Here is a 27,990-nt window from a genome sequence, read left to right as displayed (position 1 = left end):
AAAAATCATGTAGCCTAATGTATAGATTTGTATTTTAATTTAAATATGGTATATTTGTATTTAACCTTTTTCGTCCCTTCGTGTTACACTATGCTGGTGGCGGGTTCCAAGGAGAGGCCTCAGTGAAGCCTCAACTGTGTGTGAGTGTGTTTATGTGTATGTGTGTGTTTATGTGTGTGACTTGCAACAACACCGACAAGCATTATGAGCAGAGGGTATCCAAAAATATCACTCTTGGGGGAGGGTGAAGGGATTCATTTTGAAACTGACGATACAGAGAGATTTGACTCCTGGTTTGACTTTATAAATTTCTCAGGACAGTCTCAAATGCTTTTGGTCTTGTTGTATGCCAGTGTCAGTTGGTTAGGATCATTCAGTAGACAGAAATGTCTCAAAAGAAACACCATTTGAGTAATACAGTCATACCTCGGTTTTCGATCATAATGCCGTTCCAGAAGGCTGTTCGAAAAGTGAGTTGTTCGAAATCCGAAACTATTTTATTAGCCCATGATTAGGGGCTAATACTCTATGCAGAAATGACAAAAAAACAGTCAGATTTGCGTAAATCACAACAAATACGTCTGCTCGCAATGAACGCTACACGAGGAAGCGTCACTTCCTCGTGTAAGGAAGCCGAGAGGAGTCAAGTGGCGTATTCGGGTTTGCTCAGTTTGGTCGAAAAGCGGTTTTCGAACGTAATTCGAGGCGTAAAAATCTCAAATTTTCTCGTCGAAAAATTTGGTCAAGAACAGAGACGTTCGAAAACCGAGGTTTGACTGTACGTATTTCCTTGTCAACCAGGTGAAAAAAAACTTTTGGAAGAGCACCCCCTATTGTTCAAATGACACATTGTCGCTCTCCAATGTATTTTCACATTTATGAAACATGATTTTATTTTTTATTTATTTTTTTGTTGATAAAGAAAATAAGCCCCCTTAACATCTCACATACGCATTAGAGCCATAGGTCCAGACATTTTACCGCCTCTGCCTTTTACACAGAACCTCACTAAAGTGAGCGATATCCGCATCCTAGTCAGATTTAACACAGAGGTCCTCTCTTTGTCACGATGAAAGGGGAAGAATTCATTTTTTTTGCAGTTGGTATAAAAGTAGCAAAGTCGCCTTGTTGTCAACTTCATGCAAACCGCATTAAAGCCGTCACGCAAGACCCAGACGTTCCGGATAACCCCTTCCACATAACCTTAACTTCACACGCTTGTCCACCATCTCTGCTACCACTTTGATAGTATCTCAAAAGTCTTAAAACTTTCCCATTTGACTCAAGAAAGGTGGGAAAAGGCTCACTTCTACAGCAGTTAATATCATGGTTTTTTTTTCAGTACATGTAAATGTGACCCGACGAGTCAGATCACCTAATTTTGATTAATATTGCATTTGTGGAATATGACAAATCAATGTTTTTATCCATCTCAGCGAGCAACCAGTTTGCCTTGCACTGCCACTTTTTTTATTTTTATTTTTTTAATGTCGCCTAAAAATGACACCACGGTGCCTGAGGGCTCAGCTTGCAATTGTCACATGACCAAACTAAGAAAATCGGTGAGCCATGATTGGTCGTTACCTGAGCCGTTAGCGACCGTCATGTCATTTTTAGTTTACAGCAAGTGGCAAAATGGCCGACTGTATTTTACTGTTCATTCATATTCAACAAATGTAATATTTGTCAGAATGCCGGGACGATAAAGTGGTGGGCGCACATAGAACAGAATTGTAACTATTTTTTTTTTTTTTACTCCCCCTCTATTACAGCAACAGTTGCATATAAGACGTTGGTCACTTTTACACAGAGATTCCACAAAATCAGCAGTAGAATTGCAGCATCAGGATAGTGCCAGAAACCCCCAAATGTACGCAATATCTATCCACATAGGCATTATTTCACACCTTATCCCCAGAGTCATGAAATCCCCTTCCAAACAGGCAGCATCCCACCTCTGTCACGACTCTGATCTCCCAAGTCAGAGAATTGCTCGGCGGCCTTCCCTGTGCCGCCTGTGTGCCATTTAAGCAAAGCGACAACATGAAAAATGGAAAGGCAATTCTCCCAGATGTTGTAGTTTCACTAACAGCACCCTTGGCGATCCCGCCAAAATACCACGTCAGAGCTCTATGAAAAGACCGACCGAGCACGTTTGAACAATCGCTTTCGACGCAAATAAACGGGCGTTATTGGTTTTAACTGCACTCCGATTTCACGAACTCTGTTCCGGTTCCAAAACTCCGAATGCTCCTTAACTTCAAACCCCCCGTACATCCTTGTCTGGATAGCGACAATTGCTTTTGACGCAATAGGGTGAAAAAAAGTGTTAAACTCCGTCAAACCTAGAAGGCGGACCAAAAAATAAATCAATAAATAAACACCTTGTCTTTGTTTAACCCTTTCAGGGACAGCGGTCACTACAGTGGACAGCTTATCATGTTATCAGGTGACAGGGTGCAGGAAAAAGGGTTCATGTCAGAAAATTGCTCGGAATCATCACCAAATTTGACATGCACATCTCCACTCCAACCACTCAAAATGTCAATCCAATCGCCACAATATTCTGGATTTTATGGACCTGAAGTGTTTTCCTCATAAGGTGACATCAAGCTGTCCTCTGAAACCGATGAAAAGGAAGACGTTAATGTCTGCAAAATGCTCAATATTGGTGTGATCATTTTGATATTTTTTGGGCAGAGATTGAGCGCAGTTTTCTGCCATCAAGTGACGTGAAGCTTTTTGTGGAGAGGAAAACAGTTAACGGCCATAAAATCCAAAATATTGGGACGATTGTTTTGATATTTTCAAAGGATGAAATAGTCATGTGCATGTGATTTTATTTTTTTTTTAAATAACTGGTCATAATTTTCTGAGCTCAAACTAACATTATGGTTTGTTTGTTGTTTGTTTTGGGTTTTTTTTTTTTTTACACTAAAACTTTTATACCACAGGTGTCAAACATTGGTCCTTGCGGCCAGCTGTCGTACATATTTTCGATGTTTCCCTCCTCCAACACACCTGATTAAAATGATCAGGTCATCGGCGAGCTCAACAGAAAGCCTGATGATCGCGATCATTTGGATCGGATGTGTTGGAGTTAGGAAACATCTAAAACATGCAGGATAGCGGCACTCGGCGACCGGCCCCTCCATTAAGCCCGTGGCTAATTCTGTTTTGTCAGATTATGTAATGTCAGTGTTTCTTTTAATACACACGGATGTGATTCAAATCCATATAAAAGCCATAGACCGTTATCCAAAACTACGGAAAATGTGCGTCCATCCCTCCCCCCTGCATTGTTTCTTTGTAATCGGCGTGTGTTTGAATGGTGTCGCGCTTGGCTTTGCCGTCGATGTCTGCTGGTGCACATCGCGCGGTCGAAGCAATAAAATCCGGAAAGAAAAGTCGGTCGCGAACGCGGCGGCTCAAGTATTGTTTACTCTCACCAGGCGTGCGAATTTCCTCGCCGTTGTTTGATTGCATACCACCTTTATGTCATAATAGTGATAAAGATGTTTTTTTTAAATATTATATTTAAGGGATATTTAACTCTGTTCTTCTGCTTGTTCTTTAAGACGAGTCAAAACGTTTGGTCAGGGAAGACAAGTTCTATTCAAATCTGTCACCAAATATGTTTGCACTGTCTTGTGTCTGGATTAATTTCTGCTCGTTGTCCTTCATGGAGTTGGTTGCCCCCACCCCCCGCCCCCTCAGTGAGATACCAAAGTGTTTTTGTTGCCCTAAATTTACCATTTAACAATCTCAGGAAGAAATAAATAAACGTGGACGGGCGAGGGTGACATGAGAAATATTATTCCCCCTTATTAGCAGTGCTTAAACCAGCGTGTTTGTACTATACATGTACCATTTGCTCTTATGGGTGGCTTTATGTTTCAGGGCTGGGGAACCTTACTGCTGTCTTATTTCTTTTTTTTTTTTTTTTAAAGTATGTAGTACATTTGTGAAAACATGAGGCAATGAATGCGGGCTGTAGATTCCCCACCCTCGGTGTTAAGCTGTTGTTTTGGGATTGGATAATGTTAATGCCTATTTAGGGCAGCGCGGTATCATTGTTAGAAGTTTGTAAACATGTTTTGTTTGTTTGTTTGTTTGTTTTTTTCAAAATTCTAACATTTAAACCAGTTATGGGTCGGAGTCATGCAGCATTTATTTGACACTTTTTTTTTTTAACCCTCCTGTTACGTAAAAAAAATGGACCTGAAATGATGATCCACTCTGAATTTTTTGGGGTTAGTGGTTAGCACTCCAGCCTCAAAGTGGAGAGGTTCTGGGTTTGAATCTCCTGGAGTTTGCCTGTTCTCTGTTGACATGAAATCGAATACATGTGAGTGAGATTTCCACACCAGGTGGTGTATTGCCATTTAAATAAAAACATAATAAATCTATAAACTAATGAAATACAAAAAAAGCCAACTGAACAGGTTCTATTTAAAAAAGTATCATTTAAAAAAATATTTTATCAAAAGTTTTTTTTTTTTTTTTTAATGGCCCAATACGTGCCATTGCATAACAGGAGTGTTAAATGACATTTGAATTACTTTTTCCAAATATTCCAAAGGAGGTACATTCCGTAAGAAGCTTTTTCAAAAGGGCTTCCCCTTACTACTCCGCTAAAATATGTCACGTAACCCACAATGCGAACGTAATCCAATGATAAAAGGATACAGAGCACATGAATTGGCTACGTTAAACAAAAGTCGCTTGTAGTGTTTTACTGGACCCAGAAAAAAACTGCATCTGGACCTGTTTTGGGCCCCCTGCTTTTTGCATTGTTTTTTCCGTTGGTTGTCACATTGCACTAAGAATGGCATCATCACGTGACTCTCCCCCTTCTTCCAGCTTTGGCGTGTTGTGTTTCTTCTGGTCTTTTGTTTGATGGATTTGTATACTGTAACCATCCTTCCATGTTTCTCCACTGTTTGCATATTATATAAATCACTCAAATAATTTATTGCTAACAACAACAACAAAAAAACACAAAAACATGCTACTGATTGTATGTATTTTTAAACAAAGTCTATTTTTTCTGTACAAAAAAACAAGAGAAAAAAAGAGAAACTGTGTTCAGCACTTTTATTCTGGGTTTTTTGCTTTTGTTTTTCTATATATTTATAATTTAGATCCAAATGTATATATTGTAAAATTTGTGCCTTTTGACTAATTCTTTTCAAAAACAAAATGACAACAAAAAGTGGTTTTCTACTCATTAAAGGAAGGACTATATGAAATTGCAATCTTTGTTCAACAAATAAAAACTTGCAGATTGCTGAAACTCAAGAGTGTCTTCTGCTCATCTACACAAAAACAACATATTGTATCATTTCCCCAAATGCTTTCCCAAGGCTGTTAGATCCGTGACTGTTGCAATAAATAAAACAAAGAACTAAGCAGTTTAAGAGATGGAAATTAATTTGCACGCAAGTACATTGTAGCTGACCAGTTGCTTCTGCACCAAAGCATTACAATATATATATTTTTTTAATAAAACAGGTTTACTCAAATGTGTCTAATCTTTTTTTCACCCACGATTGTCTTAAAAACATTGAGACTTAAAACTCAAGGTGACAAAATGTCACACAGTGAGGGAAGAGGTGGAGTTTTCTAACACTTCTTGTTTTACAATGCTACAAAATAGATGGTTAAATTAAAAAAAATAACCTACAAAAAATGTCAAACTTTTTTCACCAAGTACAACCTTTAAAAATATAGATCTCACAAGTATCACATTTATGAACGCATTGAAATGTATTCAGCTCCAGAAACCTGGTTTTATTCCTTAAAATGTATTATTGTAAACCACTGTAACATTTTGCAGTTTGAAAATGTAAAATATAGGTTTTTATGAGTATACAAAACAAATGTACAAATGTAAACAAACTTACCGATAGATATATGTTTTTAAACAAACCGTTTTTAAAGATTAAATGTAATTAATGTTCTTTAAACATGGACTGTACTGAACATTTTTTAAATTACTAAACCGGGTTAAAGAGAAATAAAGAAGCTTTGGGCACAGTTACGATCTTAATTCTATTATTTTTGACTACTTCATGCTTTGAAGGTTGTAAATTTAATTTGTGCTTAATTCTGTTAATTATTTTTTCACGTGCCACTCCAGGGAGCTCAGGTCCCACTCTTGCCTTGACTTTTACCGCCCTCTCCTGGAAGCAATGTGACACTACAATTTAATTTAACGACGGTACACGTAATCTTTGGAACGACATTCTTTGCCCCTGAATGGGAATGCGTTAAACACAACTTATAAATCGTTCACTATCAACATTTATCACTTCAAGTCATAAATCTTGTCTTGAAGTCATTTGAATTATATAAATAAATAAAAATACAGCACTCAAACACTATGTGAGTACTTCCGCAACAATCTAAGACCACGCCCTTTTCTGCGGCCAACCGCGTCAATTCTACCTGTCCTAACAAGCCAGGAAGATTTAAAAGTAAGCACGGTGATGTCGTGCTGAGACGTCCACGCCAAAACTTTGATCGTCAATCGCACAAACCGACGACAGTGAGCGAGTGACATTTGAAGGAGGATTTTGCGCGGCGGGAGCGGGTTCGACGAAAAGTTGGATCGGTGTACAATCCGGAAGTATTACAGGTAAAACCAGCTTCTTTCGCCTGTCATATCTCACCGTAGTCTCCTTAAATAAATTAAATAACGATTAAAAAGTTGAGCAAATTATGATAAGAAGTCATGTTTGTTCACTTTAAAGATATTTCGTTTTTCTTTAAATACCTTGAAGTGTTTTTCGTCCTCGGAACACGTGACGAAAGTGTAGATGAGAGTCTGTTTTATCTTAGATCATTTTGAAACGCTTTTTTTGTGCGACAGACCCTGTTCGTTTCATTATATCTTATTTTTGCTGTTAGTTTCATTATATGTTATTTTTGGACTGTATATCAGGGAACTTAAAGTTTGGTTTGGGTATTAGTCTGCAACCACGTTTGCGGTCCATGTGATGTTTGACAACTGCCCGTCATCCTCCTCATCCGGCTCTTCTTCTCGCATTTCTGGTTCTCCAAGCGCTAGGCGCAAGTTTCTACCTGCCTCAAACTGAGTTTCACAATAGTTTCGACTCATAAACAGCTGTCTATTTGTATTCCGTACATACTCCTGCCTTTTTCTTCACCACCTCCACCATTTGATTATTTTAAAGTAAAACAATGGTAGTGACATTTTGTGCAGTGACGACCTCCATTTTGTGTCATGGTTCATCCATCACAAGGGTAGAAGGGGCAAATGAATATATTTTTTTTTTAAATTATTTGTTGCTTACACTTACCTCCTCCACTCCCTCTACGTTTGGATAGTTGATTAACCCTCCTGTTATGGTGTGGGTCAAATTGACCCATTTTGCGTGGTCAGGGCCAGCAAGGTCTTCGCTGCGGTTACCTAAACTCAAATACTTGTTTAATGAAATTGACATACCGGTAATTTATTTCCAACAGGTGAAACAGTGTACTTGCAGTTTGCACATCCACCACACAGTTCTGAAAGATTAATGGGTTTGAGTGCCACATTCCAAAAACATGCTAGTTTCACTGAAGTCTCTTACTTGCTCATTAGTGTGTGTGGGAGTGTACATTGTTGTTTTTATATACTGTATGTGCCTTGTGATTGACTGGTGACCAGGCCAGGGTGCAACTCTCCTCTTGCCCCTGAGTCAGCTGCGCGTCTGCTCATCCGAGGTGCAAATAGGATTAAGTGATATACAAACTCGATGGATATTCCCATTTTGGCCGCAATACTTCCAGTACATGTAGTTGAATGATAGATTTTGTGCGTGTGTGTTAAATAAGATTTCAGCCTCTGTGTTGCCATGTCAATCTAATCTGCCTCGAGCTTTCCCAATCAGTCGTGCAGGCCAATTTAACTTAAACTATATTAGGAATTGGATTCTTCCCCAATCATATTTATATGTGTCCTCACAGGGTCCTCAACCAAAACCTGCCAAAACTACCGGTAACTGAAATTTAGAAAAAAGTAGCCTCCATTACCAGTTTCGCAGATACAGGTGGACTACAGCAGACATTAATATCTTTACAGGATAGTAGGACATACAAAAAAATTTTCAAGACTCCATGTATGAAGTTGAACAGAAGGTATTTGGCCAAATAAGCCCCAATTGGAAGGAGTTAACTGAGACATGTCAAACCTTTTTGCCTAGATGACATCATATGTGGCTAAGGGGTGTAAAAAATTTGAAAAAAATAAGGAAAAAGTGACGTTGCATTCTAAACATGCTCTGTAACCATCTAGTAGCTCGACCACTCATAGCCTCATGCCGATACTCTCGTCGAAAGTCAGGAATAGATTACATCACGCTGAGCCAGTGCACCTCTAGGCTATTAAATGCGTCATTGTTATCTTGTAACTTGAATTTTATAGCAGAGTTAACCTGAGCACCAGTGCGAGTGGCTTTCTGCTCCCTTCCTGGCTGTGATGCAATAAAGAGGAGGGACTTGTACTATACATGGCATCTATTCATTCAAGTGTTTGTTTTAGTAACAGTAGTCCCTGTCAGATCCGTTTACTCCCTTTGAATGATTAATTAATGAAGTGCCAGGTTGGCCAGCTGTGCGTTCAAGGAAACCGCAATGGTGTTTAGGAGCTGTGCACTTCTGCCAATAGGGGCAGCCATGAATCACTTCTGAGCAATCCGTAGCACATTTGTTCTACGTAATTTAAATTTGGAAACAAACAGAAACAATTTGAAGAAGTTTGTGTTTGAAGGATGATTGCAAATGGCCAAAATGTGTCTCTTCGGGATGAGACCGTCATTACAAACAGATGTTTGGTCAAGAGCTCACCTTGTGAATTGAGTCGGGGTTTGTTTTGAGGCTTAATGGCAAAGTCGTCAAAGTTGGCCATCGTGCGCCATCCCTTTGCAATGCCAAAAATTTCAAATCCTCACTTTCATCTAATGACACCGGTAACTCACCCCAAAATGGCTGCTTAAAAACCAAAATGGCAGACTTCCAATCTCTTTTCAGACACAGTTTTGTGAGACTTTATAATGTGTCTTTTCATGACAGTCACATCCGCCAAATAGAATGTTGCTCAGTGAAACTGGCACATGATTGGGATGAATTTTCAATCTATTCCTAGGGATGCTAGTTAGCTCACTTTGGGGGTGTTTGCACCTGGAACAGATCTCAAAAAGCTGATTTATTTGGCTTGAGACGACAGTTACAGTGGCAATGAAATGAGGCAGTATCAAGGCCGTCGCTTCACTCAAAGTGTGTCACTTGCAAATGTTCTTAGTATAGAATAGTAAACATTTCTTTGATCACGACTTCCCGTGTGCTGTGAAGGCACCCGAGAAGCTTTACTCTGGCAAACAGCCTTTCAATTATTAACAGTCCAACGCTCTCATTCCGCCGTCGTAACCATAGCGCCCGGCGCACTCAAACCAGCCTTGTGGGAAAAAGTCTCAAAGTGGGCCGAGAAGCTTGCATACCTTTGAGACTTGGAGCAGGCTGATCTCTGTGATGAATCCAAAGGGCATGGACTGAGCTCGGAATATGTTTTTTTTTTTTTTTTCTTCACCTTGAAAAACTGTGCGGTCGTCAAGTGGATTTGCCGCCTGTAAGACAACAGGGTTGTCATTCGTCTTCGTCATGAAGGCGACCCAGCGGATGAAATTAATGAAGCACTTTGGTGCTGTGCCGCCTGATCCGCCGCCGCCTCTGCTGGTGGTGCCCGTAAGTTCGAGCTGTTGGTACATTTGTTGCTGACGCCAAAACGGAATTTGCATGCAGAAAAAAAAAATATGAATAGATCCATCCATCTGTCTATCCGTCCTCCAAATAGCATCCTCACTATTGGATGGAAAATGATTCGTCACCGTCTGGATGTAGAATCTTGATTCAAATAATTTTAGGAAAGGGTGGGGGGAGGGGGTGATTACTCAGCTTTTCACCAAAGTTAACCCATCAAAAGTGGAACAATTTCAAGTTTGACAAAAGTGTTCTGGATAAGTATGGCTCAACATTCAAACAAAACCGAGCATAGCTGGATATCGTTAAAAAGTTAACAATTCTACGATGCTTAATGCTACTGCTTAGCGATCCGGTAATTTACCTATATTGATGTAGTTTTTGGGGTTTTTTTGGTTTGTTTTTTTCCCCTTTTGAAGAAACACACCAAAATAAAAAATATTCAACTTAACCGCTGGGGCTCGGATGGTAGCCACTGTTGCACCAATACCGAACCCACACATAAAAAAAAACTTTTGAAAACTATTGGGTTACACGGATGGATGTTTTTATATCATACCATGTGTCATAGCGTAATATGATCACGCAGCACGGCACTGGCATAGGAAGGTGTCACAGGTGTCTTTTTTGCACGATGCTACAGTAGGGCGAGCTTGCTGAACTCTGATTTTGAAAATGCATCTTAGACAGTTCATTTCATTACTAGTTAAAAAAAAAAAAACTACCGTAAATCCACTCCAAAATTCTGTATATTGAAATAAAACCACCCCAATGTGCAGATTAAGAGACTATTCAACTCCAGTCAACATCATATATTGCTAAATCCCCCCCAAAGCTGCACATTTTAAAATAAGCATACCGTTAAAGAAAAAGTATGCGTAGAAATAAAATTATCGTGAATAATCCCACAAAAATAAAATCAAGTCAAAATAAGACTACCATAACCCCACAAAAATGAATATATATATATATTTCCCCCCCTATCCCCCAAAACATACATGTTGTAAAAAGACAACAGTGAACCATCACATTTTCATGCTTCGACATTGTTGAAGTTGCCTATTTGCACATTTTTCAGCGGAAACGGATTCTTCTGTTATCCGCCGAAAAACATTTTTGGTATTTTAAATCCAGTCGCCTTGTGTTACAGTATTTTCAAGTCAGAGCGACTTAAAAGTCAACTATGTTGTCTTTAGTTTGACCCGGTGGTCATTCAGTGTTTAATGGAGTGTACGAGGAAGTCGCCGCATGTGTGGTCAAAGTGCATGTTGGGGGGGAGGGAGGAGCGCTTCCTAGGTGAGTCCTCCTGCCCCACGCCAGCGCCCGTCATATCTTTTGCCCGTCACCGTGAAGGATCAGGTTTCTGGAGCTGCACGAATGGCCCTGTGGGTTGTGTTTGCGTGTGGAATATGATCATCCAGTTGTGCCTTCGTGGTAGTGTTGTTGTGGTGGTTGTTGGGCTTGGCGATCCCAGCGGGAAATGGAAGTGAGGTTCAAAGAGCACGGGGTGAGTGCAGTAAAACGGCAATCTGACACGACTTGCTAAAGACACAAAAAGACAAAGAGAAATAGGATTTGGTCAATATTTGGGGAAGATTATGAATTGAGCAGTCGTCGTCGTTATTTAAATCAAATGTCAAATCAGTTTTACAAAACGAAAGCATGGCGCATACTCGAACTGGGTTATCTTGCATGCTTGTTTGCTACTGTGGTTGTTGAACTCACATTTAGAAATGTGTTTATTTTTCTTGGCATTACTTGGTCTGTCTTATTTTTTTCATTTTTTTAAAAAGAATTTTACTTTTCCAATGTAAATTTCTTATTGGTTTGTCTTTTTGCTTTATTTGGCTTTTATCTCAGTCTTGATTTTTTTAAATTATTATTTTTTTAGGTGTTTAATTGTTTTGGGTTTTTTAGGCTATTTACAATGGTATTCTTTTTTTGTGTATGCATTGTCAAATTTGATTTTAAAAAATTATGTCATAAATATTTAATGGATATTTTTAGCTTATTTTATTATCTGTTATGCAAGATTTTATTTTATTATTGTACTCAAAGTATTTGGTTAGATTTTTTTTTTTTTTTAAACACTGGAGTGCAACTTACTTTTAGATACACGTTAGGTTATTTAAGATTCATATTGTACAAAACACCATCCAGGTACGGGGCAAAGTTCTTTTCATAACAGGACAATAAAATAAAAGTTGTGTGTGAAGTGAAAACGAGAAAATGGAACTAGTCAACAAATGCCTTGTGCTAAGAGAGGCAAGTTTCCCTTTGAAAACATAACAAGGTTGGGGGGAGAGAAAAAAATCTGTTTCTGTTTGAGCAGCAGGGTTATTTTTATTGCTGTTTAGGTTGATGATTAACATACTAACATACAAATGGCCTACTGTTCACTGTGGTCACATCTACCAGCACAATTGTCCCCGTCTTGTGCTCTGTGCAATTACTCACATTTTTTCTCCCTACTAACTGTCCCTTTTTAACGTCAATGTTGTTTGTTTCTTCTTACCATGTCAGTATCGGCCTATGTCAACGTCTTCAAATCAACTAGAAAGCTACGCTCGCTATGATTTATCAAGGTGCCACGAAGAGAGTAGTTTGTAGGAATGTTCGATGCCACTTTTTTCAGACCGAAACCAGTTGAAGTAGTCAACTCCTGAGTCGGAGTGGACCATGTTTGTCCCTCCATTGTTGTGGCGGCTGACTGGTTGCGGCCACCCGAAACTGTTGCTGGACCCCAACCGGTGAGGGTTGCCGTCAAACTGAAGGAGCCTATTGGGCCTCAGGAGGTAATTGCTAGGTAACAGCTGTCCAGAGGGTGCGCTCCAACTATAGATGGATCACACTCCTCGGGGGTGCTGGAGAGGAGGGTCCTTAGGAAAGTTTAGCCTCCGATTCAGGAAGAGCAGTGTGATTTTTGTCTTGGCCGTGGAACGGTCGACTAGCTCAAGACACTTGGCAGGGTCCTTGAAAGTTCACAGAAGTTCGCTCAACCAGTCTACATATGCTTTTATTCAAATTATTATTTTTTTTAAATAATCTTTCAAATCATTTTCTCGGGTTTGCAACATTTTGGATTGGAATTGAGCAGGATGCCCTTTTCCCCAAGCTATTTTTCTTTGTTTTCTCTTGAATATAGAATACATATTTGGAAAGTAGCTTTGCTCCAACTGGGTCTCTGTTCTTCCTAATTTGATAGGAAAAACAGCTCTCCAAAGATTGGTGAAATCCTCACATGGGGGAATATTGTTGCCGCAGTTTCTCATTGTGTTGGCTCCACTGAAATTTAGTAGGCCGTTGGCAGAATTGTGCCCGGCGACGGTGCACCCTGAGACGCCTCTGCCACCTTGGAGGGAAATTTTTCCACTTCCATGCAATCTCGCAGTCACACAGTGAGCATTTTGAGCAGCATAAATGATGCCATGATTTTTTCTTTTTTAATCTTAATTAATTAATTAACCGAATTAATCTGGATTCATGGGATTATCTAATCTATCCAACATAGTGCTGCTCAAAATATTGATAAAAATATCATTGTTGTGATAATGGCCCATGCAATAAAGTTCATCCAGAATTGGATGATTTTATCTGAATTTGTCCAGTCCAGTACAGACTGTACATACATCACCATCCGATAGATGAACAATATCTCGGGACATTACGATGAATGAGCTAAAACGACCGCTACATTTAACTTGCTTGTTTTGCCACATGGGGAAAAAAAAATCTCGAATAATGTCATTTCTTTATGTTCATTTAAATATCTATCGCATGCTTTTTCAATTACTGTGCAGCCCTTATCTATCTATCTGTCTATCTATACACACATTGCTCACCATTGTATTTTTGTTGACCCTAGAGTGAATCTAAAATTTAGGTGAAACTCACCCTTTGAAGATATCAGTGAAAGAGGAGTTTTTCTATTGTGTAGCTACAGTATGTGTTACTGCGGAGCCTCAGGTGTTTCATACACACAGAAGCACACACACATTCACACACCGCCGCCGCCGCCGCCACCGCCATACCGGTCCATCCAGATTGGACTGGTGTTCAGGCTGCGTTTGACACATTCTTCCGGCTTTTCTGGAGCTCTTTGTAAGGGGGTTATCTATGCAAAGTATCCCACGCTAAATGTTGCCTTTTCTTACCATCATTGTGGTTTTTTGTGTTTGTAGAAGTCAGACATGGAGGAGCTAACGATATGGGAGCAGCATACAATAACACTGAACAAAGTAAGTTCCTGCTTGCTACCAGACTGCATGTTGCAGTTGCGCGAGAGTAGGAGGGCTGGGAATCGCAGGCTCGTAGGTGAACGATCGCGAACCATATTGTTAATTTTTTTACTTTATTTTAGGGGTGGGGGGAGAGTTCATTTTCGGTTGACAGTCATATTTGAAATTGTTGTGAATCCAGGTCAAAGTGCTTTGCTAAACAATACAAGCATGGCTATTGTGCGATATTCTTTGTATTGGCAACAAAACAAATCTGCATTACATAACTATATAAATGGTTGCGTTCTCTTTGCACATTAAGCGTACAAAACGGTCTTTATTATGATCATGCGCCGTGGTTGATACACAGGACAATGTTTGTCTCATGTGCAAATCAATATTTGACTATCATCGAGCGATGCCGTATCTCCAAACGGAAACATTGCCATACCAATATTTTGTACACGATTACCAGCTAGCAGTTTGTCTGCGCAAACCTTCCGCTGAAATTCCACAAGGCACACCCTAAGTAACAGCAGTCGACCGGTCGATGGTGCATACCAGCCGGGCTGGAATGTGCTCCCTCTGTCACCCGCATCCACCTGCATACGTGCACACTTGTTTTCCCGTCCTCCCACCTTCATTCCGATCTCTCTGCGTGGCAGGATTCCAAATTGGGCTTTGGCTTTGCCCTATCTGGAGGCAGGGACAAAGCTCATCTGGATAACGGCGATACGGCGGTGATCGTGTCCGACGTGCTGCCAAATGGACCGGCCATGGGACGCTTGTTGTAAGTGGACCAACACAAAATGTATCTCTTCAAAGTAATTCAATAGAAATAGTGAAACCGGTTTGTCAGCGGGGATACCTTCAGGACCCACCCACAATGAGTGAAAATCTGCAACGTCGTGATACCATTCACATGTTAAACTCAGCTAAACCAGCGAATGAAAGTTAGCTAGCTTAATGCAAACATACACTGAGCAAATCTATAAATGCACCACTTTTGTTTTGGTCCTATACTTTTCTCATACGGTATATTGTTCACAAATCTAAATTTGTGAGCACTTTCTTGCCAAGATAAATCATCCACTTTACAGGTGTGACCTTTCAAAACGCTAATTGGAGAGACAGACGGACATGATTATTGCACAGGTGTGTGCGCCTTAGGCGTCCAAAAAAAGGACACTGTAAAATTTGCGGACCGTTATGTAGTCCTGCCACACTGTACATATTATTTTGGGCGCCTGTCATGTCAAGATCACTTTACTGGAAAGGAATAATACTTGTATAACATACAAAAATGAAGATTAAAATACAGCAAAGGAGTATAAAACACAAAAACCAACACAAATGGAAAAAAGTTAAGCCGCCTCTGAAAAGAAATATGTTTTGATTTGACTGTGAGTCTGAATTTTTAATATGGGATTGCGAAAAAAAAATGTCTGTCTGTCCAATGATACATTTTTTCACTTTCCAGCAACAAAGACCAGATCGTTATGGTCAATGGGGTTTCCATGGAGAACGTCCACTCCAACTTCACCATCCACACCCTCAAGTCATGTGGCAAGACGGCTAACATAGTGAGTACTTGAAGACGACCACGTGTCAGTTGGCATCCTGATTCCGCTGAAAAATGTTTGACTTCTCCTTTAATGTGGCATTCCGTCATCTGCAGTGGACAAAATTTGTCAAACCTTCTCAAAAGCCAGCCAAATTGTGGCCTAAACTACATTAGCTGCTCCATGAGCATCCATTTTTGCGAAATAGTTGACTCCGCTTTTAGTGTCCGCTTGTGTCATTAGAATATCGAATCTCTCTACGCCTGTTAGTCAAATCTGAGCTTTGTGTTTTCATCTACTGGTTCTGTGTTAAGTGATGTTAGCATTTTTGGTCGCAACGTGAGATTTCCTAAAAATGACATTGTCAAAATCCTAAGTCTGGTTGGGATGACAACTTCAACTTGAGTACAACAGAGTATTTTGAAAATTGGATAGTGGATGGCTGGCAACCGGTTCAGGGTGTCCCCCGCCTACTGCCTGAAGATGGCTGGGATAGGCTCCAGCATGCCCCGCGACCCTTGTGAGGATGAAGCGGATCAGAAAATGGATGGAAGTATAGTGGATTCCACAGAAATTTTGTGTGCCGGAAAAAAATGTGGTTAAAAAAAAGCCTTCAAACTTGAGTTATGACGTACAAAGTCATTATTCCTGAACTCATCCCCTTGACTCTTTTATTTCATCAGCTACTCCTTCCCTTTTCCCTCTAGACGGTGAAACGTCCTCGCAAGATCCAGATCCCTGCTACGAACAGACCGACTCGGGCCGCCTCCCACTCCAACCTGTTGGACCAAGACCCCCCGAGGAGAACGCGACGCTACTCGGACGCCAGCGACAACAGAGATGCCAGTCGCTACCACATGCGGGCTCGCAGCTCCTCGCCTGACCGCAACCACGCGCGGGCGCGCAGCTCCTCGCCAGACCGCAACGGCTACGGAGGCACGCTGCCCTTGATGTCGTCGGGGTACAAGAGACTGCCGCACCACGACCTCGATGACAAGCCCCTCAGAACCACACTGGTTAAAAAGAAAATCTCAGATGGTAAGTTCAATAAAATAACATGGATGTACTGGTGAAAAAGGTTACCATCATAAAGTTGGGTTTTATTGCGTAAATGATGGTGAAGAATGTTTGCTGTCAGATTGGCAAAAAATACTGTTAACAGAGCCTAAAAAAGAGTTTACATATTACTGTGATATTTGGGTATTCTTGGGGAAAAATAATAAAGCTGTAAGATTAAAGTCTTTCTTTTTGGGGGTAATTACAAGAAAAAGAACTAAGTTGAGGTTTTTTTTTTTTATTTATTTATTTATTTTTTTTTTTTTAATTAATAAGTCTTATGAGAATTATCTTTAAAAAAAGTTGTACTGTAACAAGAATGATTTAGATTTTTTTTTAAGATGATGAGGGGAAAAATAATGAAGTTACAATAGTAAAGATGTGATTTTGCAGTTGTGCGAGATTTTTTTTTTTTACATTATTGTATATTGATGATTATCGTGTCAGATTTTGACACATTTTTACAGGAATAATTAAATCCATAAATTGATAAGAATAACTAGACTTGCCTTCGTGTGATCATGCTTGCGACGCAGAGTACGGCTTGAAACTGGGCAGTCAGATCTTCATCAAGCACATGACTGAAACGGGCCTGGCAGCAAAGGAAGGCACCCTGCAGGAAGGCGACCTGATTCTGAAGGTAAGTCTCAACAAAAACAGCCGATGCACTCAGTTCGTTTTCGACACACGCCTCTTCCCCCGCTTGCCCACCAGATCAACGGCATGACCACAGAGAACCTCTCCCTGCTGGAGACCAAGCACCTGGTGGAGAAGAGCCGCGGCAAGCTGACCATGACGGTGCTGCGCGATCACCGCAAGTTCCTGGTCAGCATCCCCGAGGTGGAGGACAGCGCCCCCAACAGCGAGGATGAGCGACGGCGGCGGCGGCAAGACAGCAGCTCCGAGATGGAGGGTGAGACGAAAAGACAAGGAGTTGACGAGCAATAATGGACGACATTTTTAGTTTTGTATGATTTATTTGTTTTTACTCTCTGTAGACATTTCCGACTTGGATGATCGCTCACCTTCTCACAGAACATCCCGTCATCCTACCAGAGAGAAACGGACGCACAGGTACACCTGAGAAACTAGTTATATAATCCTCCGAAGAGCGATGTTGTCAGATTTGAAGTTGTGCCACTCCATATTTGGCGATGTGGTTAGCGTGTGTGCCTCACAGTCAAGAGGTCTTGGGTTTGACTCTGCACAGGCCTTCCGCCCTCATTCTAAAAACATGAATGTTTGGTTCGTTGAAAACTCCGGGCAGGGTCAGCTTTTGTGCTTCAAGGCCAACATTGATTTTTAAAACAGATGGGTGAGGATGTTATGGTAAATAAAAGGTTCAAATGTGTTTGTAAAATAGGTCATTTTATTCATGAAGGAATTGGTTCTGTTTTGAATGAAGTAACCAATGATTTTATGCAAAGGAAGTGTTAAATGCATTTGTAAAATTATTCATTTCAATAAAAGATTCTTGTTTTCAAATGGTGTCGATAATTGATTAGTCACAATATATGTAAATATTTATTTTACATTTTTTTCTTTTAACAATAAATAAACAATTGGATACAATAAATGAAACATGATCTATTTATATGTAAAATTTGATTGAATTATTTTCTTATTTACCTTTTAATTAGCCAAATACATATAACATTTACTTAAATAGATCAGCCTGTTAAATACGCAGTATTTGTACATTTGTTTGTCACTATTTTTATCGACAATAAGTAATTTATTCACAAATACTGTTTAAGAGGAAGGAAATGTAATCTGTGCTGTAAGTTTTTGACAATAAAGTTGTACTTGATACTTGACATATTTCATCCAATATGAATTGTGTACTCCACCTCGTGGCCAAAATTAGCTGCGGTCGGCTGCAGCCACGCCCGCAAGACAAATGAGGACACTGCTATAGAAAATGGTCGCATGGATAACGATCTGGCATCATATTGCCGGACTTTGTCGTGAGATTGTGTCAGCGGATGACACGTCACTTTGGTTGAGCTTTGTGCTTAATCTTTTCTCCTGTCTCGGTTTGACACCAGAGCCAGAGCAGAACTTCCTCCTTCGGTGCTCAAATCCAGGGATTCTTCCCCCGTGCGCTCCACTTTGACTCGCCCCCCAGCAAGAGGCTACGCATCTCGCCGAGGTCAGCCCCGCAAGAGTCCTTCCGTCATGTCCGGCCGGCTCTTGACTCGGCGCGTCCTTGACGTTGTCCATGTTGTTTCTCGCAGCCCCGTCTGACTCCGAGTCGGACCGCAGCGCCTCGCCGCCTCCCACCCGGACGGACAGTCTGAGCCACTCCAGTAAATACAAGTCAGTGGAACGGAATGCGCACGTGATCTATGCGACCTACACTATTTCCGGGGGCATACTATACTACAAAGTCAAACAATTTGGAGGTTTCTGGGAAAGTATGCGGCATTTCTAGAATAGTCGTCCACTCAAGGCTGAAAGTTTCCGTGTGTGCTGTACATGGAAATTCCAACACACACGAGCACTCGCTGCGCTATCAGTGTCTAAATAGCGGCGGTGGGTAAATAAGATGGCTCCACTCATGTGTAGTGCGACCGCTCTGGCTTGTGATAGTTTCACCAAACCAGGACTAAACGCGGCGTCAAAACCAGTGGAGTCTCGAACAGGTTCAGAGAACAGCATGAAATGCATATACAGTTGCCACCTTGTGTTGCCACGGCATAGATCCAAAGGTTTTGGCTCACTCCGTCCTGATTGCAGAAATTATTGTTAGGAATATTTGTATTAGGTTCTATCACAATCATGTCGCACACAAGTCAATTCGCATGACAGTTAATGCTGAGATGTTACTTTTTTTTTTTTAATGCAGAAGCCTGTCTGGTTTGTCCATGCTGCCCAACCCCAGGTCCTCACCCGCCATCCAGAACTATTCATCTTCCAGGCCCGCCTCGTCGTCCTCAAGGCCCCGCAGGCCCGTGTCGGACTCTGACTCCGACCACAGCGCCTCAGACAGCAGATATAAGTAAGCTTTGATTGTTACTCAGGGAGAACATTAATCAGAAAGTAAGCCAGTCTGGTTCTGATTTAAATTTTTTTTTTCCTTGTCACTTGTCAGCCCCAGAGTTATTCCTCCTGCTGATCTGTCCCACTCTGGCCTGAGAGCTTCCCCCATCCTGGTGCGCCAGGAGCCCCCAAGGAGGGTCAGTTCTCCCCTGAGAGTCCCTCCCCCAGGTCGGTACACTCAAACAATTTTTAAAAAAATGCATTTTAGTTCACAATTCACCATCTCAAGAAGTTACAAAATGCCATATGACAATCAGAATGATATTGACCACGGAATACTTCTGAAAAGCCTGCTCAATAGGTTTAAACAATCTCTAAAATGAGTTTCAGTTTTTGAATTGAACTCCAGAATTGGATGAACTTATCTAACATCCATAATAAGCTCGACAAAAATGCATTTCGAGTAGCATGGTGATGCCTGCTAATCAAGTTGTCTTCCTCCCTTCTCAGACTCCGAGTCGGAGTCTGAAGGCAGCTCGGCGCCTCCTCGGAGGCAGAGCGCCGCCTACAGTCAGGACTCGTACGGCAGCAGCAGATACAGGTACACATGAAGGCATCGTCCCCTTCTCCCCCCACCCACTTGAACACCCTGCTGGGACACTTGAGTAAATAAGGCATTTATTTTTATGACTATACTTTAATTTACCCTTTTTAGTTTTGAAGTTACACAAAAGTTACATCATCTGTCTTGTGAATGTTTTTATTTTTCACACGCGTGTGTTTGTGTGATCACATTGTAGCTTTTTTGGACTTTTGTGTGTTTTGGGGCTGTACCATTGTGTGTGACGCGCTGAAATAAAAAGTGACTTTCACTGAACATGTCCCTCTCCATTATGTGGCTACATGCTGATTAAACAGATGACTCTACCATAAATATATTAACTAAATCTATACTTGAAATTGATCAATAGTCATCACAAAGCAGTCAAAGAGAGGAGTCCCCTCAGACGCAAAGGTGAATATTCCCTCATCCATAATAATCACTTTAGCCACAAGCCCACTCCCCGTCCTTCCAAATGTAACTGAGACTTGTTTTCCTCCTCCCTCACTCCCGCCTCCCTCTTGTCTCTTGCAGAGCGTTGCCGACGGACCTTTCCTCTCAGCCGGAAAATAGGCGGCACAGCGCTTCCGGTGTCCCGGTCGGCCGTGCACCACGTCGAGGTGAGCATAAAATCATTGGAGATTTTTCGGAACCAGTCTGCGCAGTTGGTTCCTAATTCAATATTAACAGTTTCAGGAGCCACGCATTTGAGATCATCACATGCAATCCTTTGGTTTATTTTGAGCAAAACTTGAATATGATCAATTTAAATTACCGTATTTTCCGCACGATAAGGTGCTTCACTGTATAAGGCGCACCTTCAATGAATGGCCTATTTTAAAACTGTTTTCATATATAGGGCGTGCTGCATTAAAAGGCGCATAGAATAGAACCTGCCATAGTGGCTGCGGTTCCGCTATGCATCCACTAGATGGCGCTACGCTAAAGGCAATACAATACAGCTTTATTTATATCGAGCTTTTCACAACTGCTGCAACTGTAACAAAGCGCTTCACTGAACATTTTAAATATTACATCCAAGAAATCAGAATATTGATCCATATAGAAGTCTCATCGGATTATAAAGCCCCAGGTCACTCACAACACTAATGGGTACAAGTGCAAAATGAACTAGATGGATAAATGTTGAAGCCTTAGCAAAGTTGTACAGAAAAGTAAGAATCATCATGTTAATCCAATTAATTGTGATTCTAAATGAATGCATGCATCGAATTTCTGTAAATGTACGCATGCAAATCTGACGCTCAAGTGTGATTCCTTACAGCTCCGTCCGAGTCGGATTCGGAGGACAGTTATGGGTCTGCCCCTCGCAGATATTCAACGGACAGCGACAAGTCAGACAGAGCCAAAAACAGATACAGGTGGGAGTTTTTACCCCAATCAGGTGTGATACTTGTTTAGCATCTTTAGAGTGTGCTTTCAAACTATATTTAACTTTCTCCAGGAATAAGCATTACTTGTGCAGCTAAATGGAGACAGTGGCTCCAAGAGATGTCTTGTCTTGTCTTGGATTAAAAATGTCAAATTGCATCAACTAAAGAATATCTTAAATGATATAATTCCCCCTGTGCTGCTTGCAGAGTCCTTCCTGAGATCAAGTCTTCTTCGGTCGATGTGAATCCGGAGCCAGCCCGCCGAGTCTCGTTGCCTGTGCAACCTCCTCCTGATGGTCAGTCGAATCGTGAATGTTTGTGTGAGGGTGGCAAGTGTGCGTGAGGATGACGTGATGGGAGAAAGAATATGTGTGTGTGTGTTTAATGATCGAATGTGTGTGTCAATGTAGAGAAGTGTGTGTATGTGTGATGAGTGTTTGTGAGTGAGCTAGTGTGTGAAGACGGGATCTTTTGTGGTCTCTTCACAACATTCAGTTTCCTCCGAGTCCGACGATCTGTCGCACCTGCGGAGGTCGGGCAGCTCAGACCGCGGGGATAGCCGACGCAGGTACGACCTTTCCAGCTCGAAAGTGGAAAAAGATTTCAACCAACGCATCGGAAAATGAAAACAAAAATTACATTTTTTTTTTCTTCATTTGTCACTCAACCAACGCATCGGAAAATGAAAACAAAAATTACTCACATTTTTTTTTTCTTCATTTGTCACAAAAAAAAAGCAAACTTGTGGAGATTAGACATGGCATGATGGCAATGGTTTGATGAGTTTCATTTGACTTTTCAGGTCTAGTTTTTCCAGACAGAACTCTAAATTTTTCCTTCGACTATTTTAATCCCATGTTATACAGTAACAGTGCTCCCGATGTGCCTCACAATGGTGGCACCATGAGATCTGGGATCTCCGTGAGGAGCAATCCACCAGTCAGCTGTAAGCGCCGCATTCAGTGGTTTTCATTGTTTTTTGTTGTTGTTAAAGAAGGAATGAATCGCCCTTTTAACATGCTTTCATTATGATCATCAGCACCAGCAGCAGCACCGGCCCCTGTTCCCGCCAAGTCTGCTGAAGAGCCCATCTACTCATTGCCTCCAGACTCGTACCCGACATCCCCCCAAGGGTGAGTCCCTCTCAGGTCTCCGCCTCCCAACTTGCACGACCGCATTAAAGCTCAGCATTTCTGGTTCCGGTCCTGCAGGTACAGCTCCGACATGCAGGCGGTATCGTTCATCAAGGAAGGCAGCGTGGGCCTCAGGCTGGTGGGCGGCAACGACGTCGGCATCTTTGTGGGAGGGGTGCAGCCCAACAGCCCCGCGTACAAGCGGGGAATGAAAGAGGGTGACCAGATTTTGAAGGTGAGGGTGGCTTTGCCCTGGCCTGTACCAGAGACACAATTAATTTGGTAGTAGTTGCTGTTTAATTTTATTTCATTTCAATTTAAATATACATATTTATTATATCAATAAAAATGTGTAGCTGTAGTTTACAGCTTTTACCAATAGTCTTGATTGCACTGTGTTAATTTGAATTTCTAAAGTTTTTTGATTGAAATTAAAAAAAAATGTATATTAATAAAAACAGATATTCATTAAAAACTTAAGTATATGGAATTTTTTTTAACTTCCTTTTTATTGTTTGTTTATTTAATTTTAATTACCGTATTTTCCACACTATAAGCCGCTCTGGAGTATAAGGCGCACCTGCGATATGTATCCACTAGATGGAGCGAGGCTAAAGGGAATACAATACAATACAATACAGCTTTATTCGTGTTCCATTTTCACAACCGCTGCAGATGTAACTATAATATATCCCAGCAGACATCTTTCAGTTGTTAAGATGTGTATACCACATATCAGCAACTGGTGTTTGTGGCGTTTCTTGTTTCAATCGCTGGTAGGGGACAGGGACACTTTGTCAAAATGCATTTTTGGAATAATATTACGCACTATGACAGGAGTTTTTTCTTCTCCCTTTGTCACAGGTCAATAACACCGACTTTGGCCACTTCACTCGAGAGGAGGCAGCAAATTTCCTGCTTAACATCAAGAGAGGAGAGAGGGTAGCGATTCAAACTCAAAATAAGATGGACAGTAAGTGCAGTCTAACCATAGCAAGCTCCAGTTTGCGTCTCATGGCCTTAAATGGTCAATTTTTTCTTTTGGTCTTCTTCAGTTTATAAGAAGATCATAAAGTCCAACCTGGGCGACAACTTCTACATCCGCACGCACTATGACCACGAGACCGATCACCCCATCGGGCTGAATTTTACGCGAGGAGAGGTGTTCCGAGTGGTAGACACGATGCACCGCGGGAAGCTGGGCAACTGGCTGGCCATCCGCATGGGCAACGACCTGCACGAGCTCGATAAAGGCACCATCCCCAACCAGACCAGGTGAGCAACAGGTGCACCCGGAAAATGGCCGACTGTCACACTACGTCCCTCAGGTCCAGTCAAACTGCATTCATGTTTTACATACCGGTCAACGACTATGTACCATAGTCCAATCAAGTTTCAAGAAAATCAAAAGAAATTTATGAAAGCAAAATTAATAGAGTCTGTGTGATAGCTACTCTGTGAATTTTCTTTCTCACGTTGGTGCGGTCGCCATCCATCAGGGCGGAAGTGCTGGCCAGCCAGGAGCAGGCGCAGAGGATGAGCGGCGAGAAGCCAGTGTCGGGGCCCAGGGCCGAGTTCTGGAAACTCCGGGGCCTCAGAGGGAACAAAAAGAACGAGAAGAACGCACGACGCTCACGGGACGACCTCCTGCAGCTCACCATTCAGGGCAAATTCCCGGCTTACGAGAGGGTCCTGCTCAGAGAAGCCAATTTCAAGCGGCCCATCGTCATTCTGGGTCCTCTTAACGATATCGCTATGGAGAAGCTAGCGAGGGAGATGCCTGATGAATATGAAATAGCTGGTTGGTGTCTTTTTTTTAAAGCACTTTTATACCTTTAAGTTTTTTTACCTGAACCCCCCCACCTCGTTTCATCAGAGATGGTTCCTCGCAGTGGGGGCGGTGACAGCAGCTCAACGGTTATCAAACTGGACACCGTGAGGAAGATAGCTGAAAAGGTGAGTTCAACATTTCAGGTTTTATTTTTAATATCCAAGACCACTCACATAAATAAATTCTATACAGTGTGTGTGGCATGCTCCACGTGGTGGCTCACTTAAGTTTATTCCTGTTCCGTTGCCAGGACAAGCACCCCCTGCTGGACATCACGCCAACCGCCGTGGAGAGGCTCAACTACATCCAGTACCACCCGATGGTGATCTTCTTGGACCCGCACAGCCGCAAGGACGTCAAAGCCATGAGGCAGCGCTACAGTCCCGACTCCAACAAGAGCTCCAGACGCCTTTACTCGCAGGCGCTCAAGCTCAGGAAAGACTGCAGTCATCTTTTCTCAGGTACATCAATAACATACATCGCGCGTGTGTTTATAGACAACACTGCATATCTTTTTTCTTTTTTTTCCTTTTTTTTACCTTTTTTTTTTTTTAAACTATAGTTTTTTTTTAATCACTGAATTGCTTGAGAGAACATGAGATTCTAAAAGATGTTTTGTTGAAGCATATTTAAAAATAAAATAGTGAATGTCTCTGTGAGTCTGCGTCCTATTCATGATTATTGAAGTGGTTCTGTGTTCATCAATGTATCACATGTGAAGTGTGCAGTCAGTTGTCAGCTTTTTGGGTTGAATGAATTTAATGAATTAAAAAGCTTCGGATCTGTGATAAGAAGCTTCCAAAACAGGGAACCTACAAATGCTCAGATTGTAAAATGATGCATTTGTTTGATTGTTAGATCATAAAATGTCATAGGCCTCAGAAGAGTGATTCTCTCCATCTGTCAGGAGTCATTTGTTATTTGTTCCCTCTAGCGCGCGTTGACTTGCAGCCCGGCTCCAATATTTGGTATCAGGCTCTAAAGGACAAGATTCGCCACCAACAGTCTAAACCAGTCTGGGTTTCTGAAGTCACGGTAAGCCACATATACCTTGCTGTGTTGAATTTCCATTTCGCACAATCATGCTGTCCAAAAGGTCTGTGTAGATAGATTTATGTGTGTATCTTTGTTTAGTTGGAGAGCGGTGGAGAACAGGACCTGGACGCACTGGATCAAACTCAGTCCGACTACCTCAGTGCCGCCAGTGACCTGGAGGACACGGACGGCGAGGCCTTCACAGACGGCGAGGCCTATACGGACAACGAGGACCTGGAGGAGGCCTACCCGGGTCAGCACGCAGCCAGGAGCTCAAGAGTGTCTGGCACCGCCCTGGCTCGCTCGTCCGAGCCCACCTGGGGCAGTCCCGACGAGGAGCTGGACCCTGAGCCTTACGCCGAGGTGTACTCGCCAGGCAGAGAGATCCCACCTCTGATGCACGTGCCGGAACCCGCCACGCTCCGTCGCCAGAGCCGCAGCCCACCTCTGCATCATCCGGACGATATTCGTTCACACCGCAGTTTTTCGGACTCTGACTTCAACCACCTCGACACCATTGCACCCACCACTCCGTCAGACGGACCCCCGGAGTTTATCGCTCCCGACCCATCCACGCGTTACTCTGTCAGCGAGCCGTATGGGGATGAGCAGCCAGGGAGCCCACATCAAGCCAGTCTGTCTGCCATTGAGAACCAATTAGAGCAGGTAATTGACATTGGTTTTGGTTGATTATCACGGGATCAGGCCTAAAAATCAATGTGCAACAAACCACACCATGTCACATATCATATTAAAGCGCGTAAAGATTGCTTTCCAGATCTGTACTTCTTTTCTCATTATGATATTTTGTTTTGACACACGGACAAAAATATTTGTAAAACCTTGATGGAGTTCGATTGTAACATAAGAAGTCAGTGTGCAACAAACCAAAACAAGTCACATATCACATTAAAGCTCTTGATGGGAGCATTCCAGAGCTGTAATTCTTTTGGCCTCACATGCTGACACGATAATATACGGTATATAATTGTTTTATTTGTTTTACTTGAGGCCAGAGCTAACTTGTTGTTCTCGTTCAGGCTCGACAGGCAGAGCTACAGACGCAAGCGGAGGAGAAGAAGGCCCTTCAGTTCATCGTGTAAGTCTCCTGTGGCTCACTAGTAGGGGGAAAAAGACTTAACCTGCAGATGTTTGACACACGCCCCCTTCGCTTGTTTACAGGGTGGCACATCACCAAGCGGTCCAGGTCAGACGCACGCAGATCCGAGGCGGGAGCAACAGCTCTGAAGAGGATGAAGAGTACGAGGATGAGGACATCGAATGGGGTCCAGCGACAGAACTGTAGACAAGCCACCATTTGTCCACCATTTGAGTCTGAACGAACAACGAAAGACGCTCCAAGACACTTTTTTTTTTTTGATAGTTATCCCCAATCTGAACTCAAATTTTTATATAAATGCCTGATTCACTTTAAAAAGTACTGTGTAGCACAATTTAAGGTGAAAATTGGTCTTATGTAAACTCTGTATTAAAGCATCAATGTTTTTTTTTCTACTTGTGGAATAGGGACTGAGTGCATATCAAACCTCAGAGGAACTGCTTTGGTTAAAAAAAAAAAAAAGAAAAAAGAACAAAGAATGCCTTTAACCATAAAATCTCCCAATATATTATAAACATCAAACTATTGTGGCCACGAAGGATTTAACGCATCATCACAAGACTGAACTTTTAACCTGACACACACGTGCTAAGATGTTTTAACGATGGGAGGGTTTTTTTTCTACATTTTAACGTGACTGTTATATTTTTACCATCTTTTTATTTTTTAATAAATGTTTTTAAAATTTACATTGCGTGTCTGAGCTGGATCCAGAGCTGGGGGTTTGGTTAAATTATTTCACGCTCAAGCTACAGCTTGCGAACCGCTGGGGGCCTGAGAGCCCGACAAGAAGGTAGAACATGTCAATCAGCGATGAGTGTTATGATACTATTAAAAAACTGTTATAAATATCAAAAATTGTGTAGTAGTAATAAATGGTTTATAACTACTGAAAATAAAATTATCACGCGGATTTTATCCCGTGAAATTACCTTAGTAATGTGATGGGTTACCCTGATGGTAACCTATCAGAAGGCCGCGGTTATATAATGCAAAATTAAAACGTCTATCGGTAACGCACAGGTCGAGTTGTGATCCTCACATTCGTTAAATCAATCAATACATAAATAAATAAAAATAGGGGTCTAACTTACCTAATGGCGCAGGTGAGACAAGCGGGCGGAAGAATACCCCGAAAAACACTTGACGTGGACGCACACGTGTGCTTTGATGAATTGATTGCGTTGGAACTAAGTGCCCATTATATCTCTGTCGAGATGTTACTTTAAAGTTGGGCCGTCGTTTGTTGTACTTTTATGTCTCGGGGGGCGGGGGGGGGACTGACAACGTTTAGACT

At 41.7% G+C, this 27,990-nt stretch overlaps 1 protein-coding gene across 6 annotated transcripts; it reads left to right on the top strand.

Annotated features, from left to right (window-relative positions):
• Nucleotides 1–6,409: 6,409 nt before the first annotated feature.
• Nucleotides 6,410–27,141, top strand: tjp3 (tight junction protein 3). Of its 6 annotated transcripts, none has more exons than XM_019897093.1 (29): nucleotides 6,410–6,640; nucleotides 13,944–14,000; nucleotides 14,645–14,769; nucleotides 15,460–15,562; nucleotides 16,249–16,579; nucleotides 17,134–17,237; nucleotides 17,312–17,510; nucleotides 17,596–17,671; nucleotides 18,646–18,749; nucleotides 18,835–18,916; nucleotides 19,446–19,598; nucleotides 19,692–19,807; nucleotides 20,090–20,180; nucleotides 20,715–20,800; nucleotides 21,466–21,562; nucleotides 21,782–21,870; nucleotides 22,070–22,142; nucleotides 22,441–22,520; nucleotides 22,614–22,707; nucleotides 22,786–22,942; nucleotides 23,572–23,680; nucleotides 23,763–23,982; nucleotides 24,207–24,508; nucleotides 24,584–24,663; nucleotides 24,789–24,999; nucleotides 25,473–25,573; nucleotides 25,673–26,239; nucleotides 26,614–26,672; nucleotides 26,756–27,141. In XM_019897093.1, exons 2-29 carry the CDS (start codon nucleotides 13,953–13,955, stop codon nucleotides 26,877–26,879), a joined length of 3,981 nt encoding a protein of 1,326 aa, XP_019752652.1. In that variant the 5' UTR covers nucleotides 6,410–6,640; nucleotides 13,944–13,952; the 3' UTR covers nucleotides 26,880–27,141. The 6 variants fall into 6 exon arrangements, with proteins under 6 accessions (XP_019752652.1, XP_019752650.1, XP_019752649.1 ...); XM_019897091.1 differs by lacking the exon at nucleotides 6,410–6,640 and adding an exon at nucleotides 9,502–9,747 and having other exon boundaries at nucleotides 21,782–21,869; nucleotides 22,078–22,142; XM_019897090.1 differs by lacking the exon at nucleotides 6,410–6,640 and adding an exon at nucleotides 9,503–9,747 and having other exon boundaries at nucleotides 22,620–22,707.
• Nucleotides 27,142–27,990: the final 849 nt, after the last annotated feature.

This window comes from Hippocampus comes, unplaced genomic scaffold, assembly GCF_001891065.2.
Source record: "Hippocampus comes isolate QL1 unplaced genomic scaffold, H_comes_QL1_v1.1 scaffold22, whole genome shotgun sequence".
NCBI classification, from domain to species: Eukaryota; Metazoa; Chordata; class Actinopteri; order Syngnathiformes; family Syngnathidae; genus Hippocampus; species Hippocampus comes.
This window is presented reverse-complemented; position numbering and strand designations above follow the sequence as displayed.

What these genes read in the sequence shown, in the direction of transcription:
- tjp3 (XM_019897089.1), top strand. Translation starts at nt 9,664, where the DNA reads ATGAAGGCGACCCAGCGGATGAAATTAATGAAGCACTTTGGTGCTGTG. An exon ending in CGGCCGTGCACCACGTCGAG is followed by an intron (nt 20,801 to 21,465) that starts GTGAGCATAAAA and finishes GATTCCTTACAG; the next exon opens with CTCCGTCCGAGTCGGATTCG. An exon ending in AAGGCCCTTCAGTTCATCGT is followed by an intron (nt 26,673 to 26,755) that starts GTAAGTCTCCTG and finishes GCTTGTTTACAG; the next exon opens with GGTGGCACATCACCAAGCGG.